Below are 2,230 nucleotides of genomic sequence, written 5' to 3'. Positions count from 1 at the left end.
ACCCTCCCCCGGCCCCGGCCCCCGGCTCCATCGCAGGCTGCCGGAGATGCTCGGTGCTGCCCGCATCCCACTGCCACCCGCCGCGGCCGTGGGCGGCTTCCAGCCCCGGTACCCAGGGGATGCTCCCTGGCTTTGGCAGCGCCAACGCCAAGGCCACTGTGCCCACCATCACCGTGCCCGATGCCACCATGCCCAATGCCACTGTGCCCATTAACAAAGCTGGCGTGACCGATGCTAAGGCCACCATGGCCAGGGCTTGATGCCAAAGCCAACCTCAGCAGGGACCTGGGGGTGCTGTCCCCTGCACCCTCTCCCCAGGCAGCACATCAGGGCCCAGGCAGAGGCACGGGCAGGCCCTGCCTGCCCTTTGCGGGCAGCGGGGAGGGCTGCGCCGTGGCCTCAGCCCCTTGGTGACAGCTCAGCGCAGGTCGGGGCATGGACATCTTCCCGGATTCCTGCTCCCCTGAGCCCTGCAGGGTGCCACAGCTGGGGCCGGCCCTGGCTCGGTGGGTGGTGGTCCCTGGGGATGGGGGGGGGGCACAAGGCGGGGAGGGCGAGGATGAGGATGCGGAGGCCGCTGGAGCAATGGCAGGTGACCTGGCACATTCGTCTCAGGATCCAATAACCCCTTGCTTTTATGCAGCCCTTAATAACAGCCTCAATGGCATTTAGTTCCAATCCTTAATTTTATGTGGCAGGCAGGGATTTTTCCTGGGGACATTTTACACCCCTGCCCCCAAGTTACCCCCAGCTCATGTCCTCCAGAGTGGGGGCACGGCACTGCATCCCCATCCGGGGCTGGCCGGGGGACCTGCGGCAGCCGAGCAGGGAGGGGGAACACACCGAGCCGCCCCCCCAACCCCGAGCCGGCCCCTCCGGTCTTTGTTCAAATGCGCACTCGGGTTCACCTTGGCAGCAAGGATGTGCCGCTGGGAGATGTGCCCTGCCGTGGGCAGGGCGGGGGCACTGCCACCCCCCAAATAAACCGGTTAGGGAGACAGAGCACGGGCGAGGGTGCAAGGGACGGGGTAACCGCCTCCCTGGAGACCCCTCCAGCAACATAACCGGCTGACAACGTCAGTGTTGGGCACCTGGGACCTCAGCCGGCTGCAGATGCTCAAGGGGGAGCACATGTGGACGTGCCCCCACCACACTGGCCATTCTAGGGGGGGTTCAGGGCTGAGAGACCCCCATCCCTGGGTGCTAGCTGCACCCCACTAGCAGCAGGTGGGGGGCCCGCCCAGCTGTGCTGCCGCCACCAGGGCTGCCGGGCCGGGGGAGCTGCGGCCCTGCCGGTGGTTAGCGCAGATTAATAAGCAAATCCCGTGGATTTGTGGGGTTTTTGGCCCAGCAGCGCCGGTGCGGGGAGCGTGACCCACCGTGCGGCAGGGAGGAGGCCGGCGGTCGTGCCGAAAGCCGCACCGCAGGGAGCTGCCGGGCGCTGCAGTGTTACTAATCACGGCACGGGAACGCGGGCTATTGATTGTGGTGCAAACATCGCTACGCCGGAGCGAGAGACATCCCCTCCAGAGCTGCCTCCCGTGCCTCTGCTTCGAGCTGCCATCCAAAACCCTGCCCGCCCTCCCCGGGGTGGTAGCGATGCTCCTGCCTTATTATCACAAAACCCACCCCAGGGCATCCCATGGGGTGAGCGATGCCGCCTGCCAGGAGGGTTTGAGTCCCCATCGCTCCCCCCACCCTTGGGATGTTTTTGGGGCCCCGGGGGAGCAGCTCTGCCTCCCCAGGCAGCGACACCCATCTTAGCCCGCTCCCTCTGGGCTCGCTATTGAAAAACCAGGGTGGCGGCACGAGGACCATTACCCCACGAGGATCCCGGCAGGGCCTCGCTGGGCTCCCAGGGGCTTCCTCCCCCCATCCCTATTTCCACACCCCGTCCCTCCCACTCCCTGACTTTCCTGGCTGGCCAAGGGGCGACGGGGAAAGGCTTTATCCTGCATAAAGGCTCTCCAGGATTACAGGTCTAGAGCCAGAGGTGGGGGAGCATCTTGGTGGCGGGCGCCGGTGGCATCTGGGGCTGGTGATGGGAGTGTTGGGCAGCTCAGAAAGTCGGGGTGCCCAACTGGCACAGGGTGCCCGTCACCGTGGGCTGGGACCGGGAGCAGGGGGCTTTGGGCTGCCCCGGGGCTGACAGCGCACGCTCTCGCTCTCTCTTTCTCTCTTTTTTGGTGTCGGCTCGGCTCGGCTGGGCCGTCTCGCCGCCAGGAGGAGG

At 66.3% G+C, this 2,230-nt stretch overlaps 1 protein-coding gene across 1 annotated transcript in view; it reads left to right on the top strand.

Moving 5' to 3' along the window:
- Positions 1-435: 435 nt before the first annotated feature.
- SPOCK2 (SPARC/osteonectin, cwcv and kazal like domains proteoglycan 2) overlaps positions 436-2,230 on the top strand; it is a 5,647-nt gene continuing 3,852 nt past the window's right edge. Inside the window, 2 exon segments of the mRNA XM_009290593.1 lie at positions 436-506; positions 917-1,028. Coding sequence (XP_009288868.1) covers positions 436-506; positions 917-1,028 — 183 coding nt within the window.

This window comes from Aptenodytes forsteri, unplaced genomic scaffold (genome assembly GCF_000699145.1).
Source record: "Aptenodytes forsteri isolate BGI_AS27 unplaced genomic scaffold, ASM69914v1 Scaffold349, whole genome shotgun sequence".
In the NCBI taxonomy this organism is placed as follows: Eukaryota; Metazoa; Chordata; class Aves; order Sphenisciformes; family Spheniscidae; genus Aptenodytes; species Aptenodytes forsteri.
Note: the sequence above shows the minus strand (reverse complement) of the source record. Positions and strands in the feature narration are given on the sequence as shown.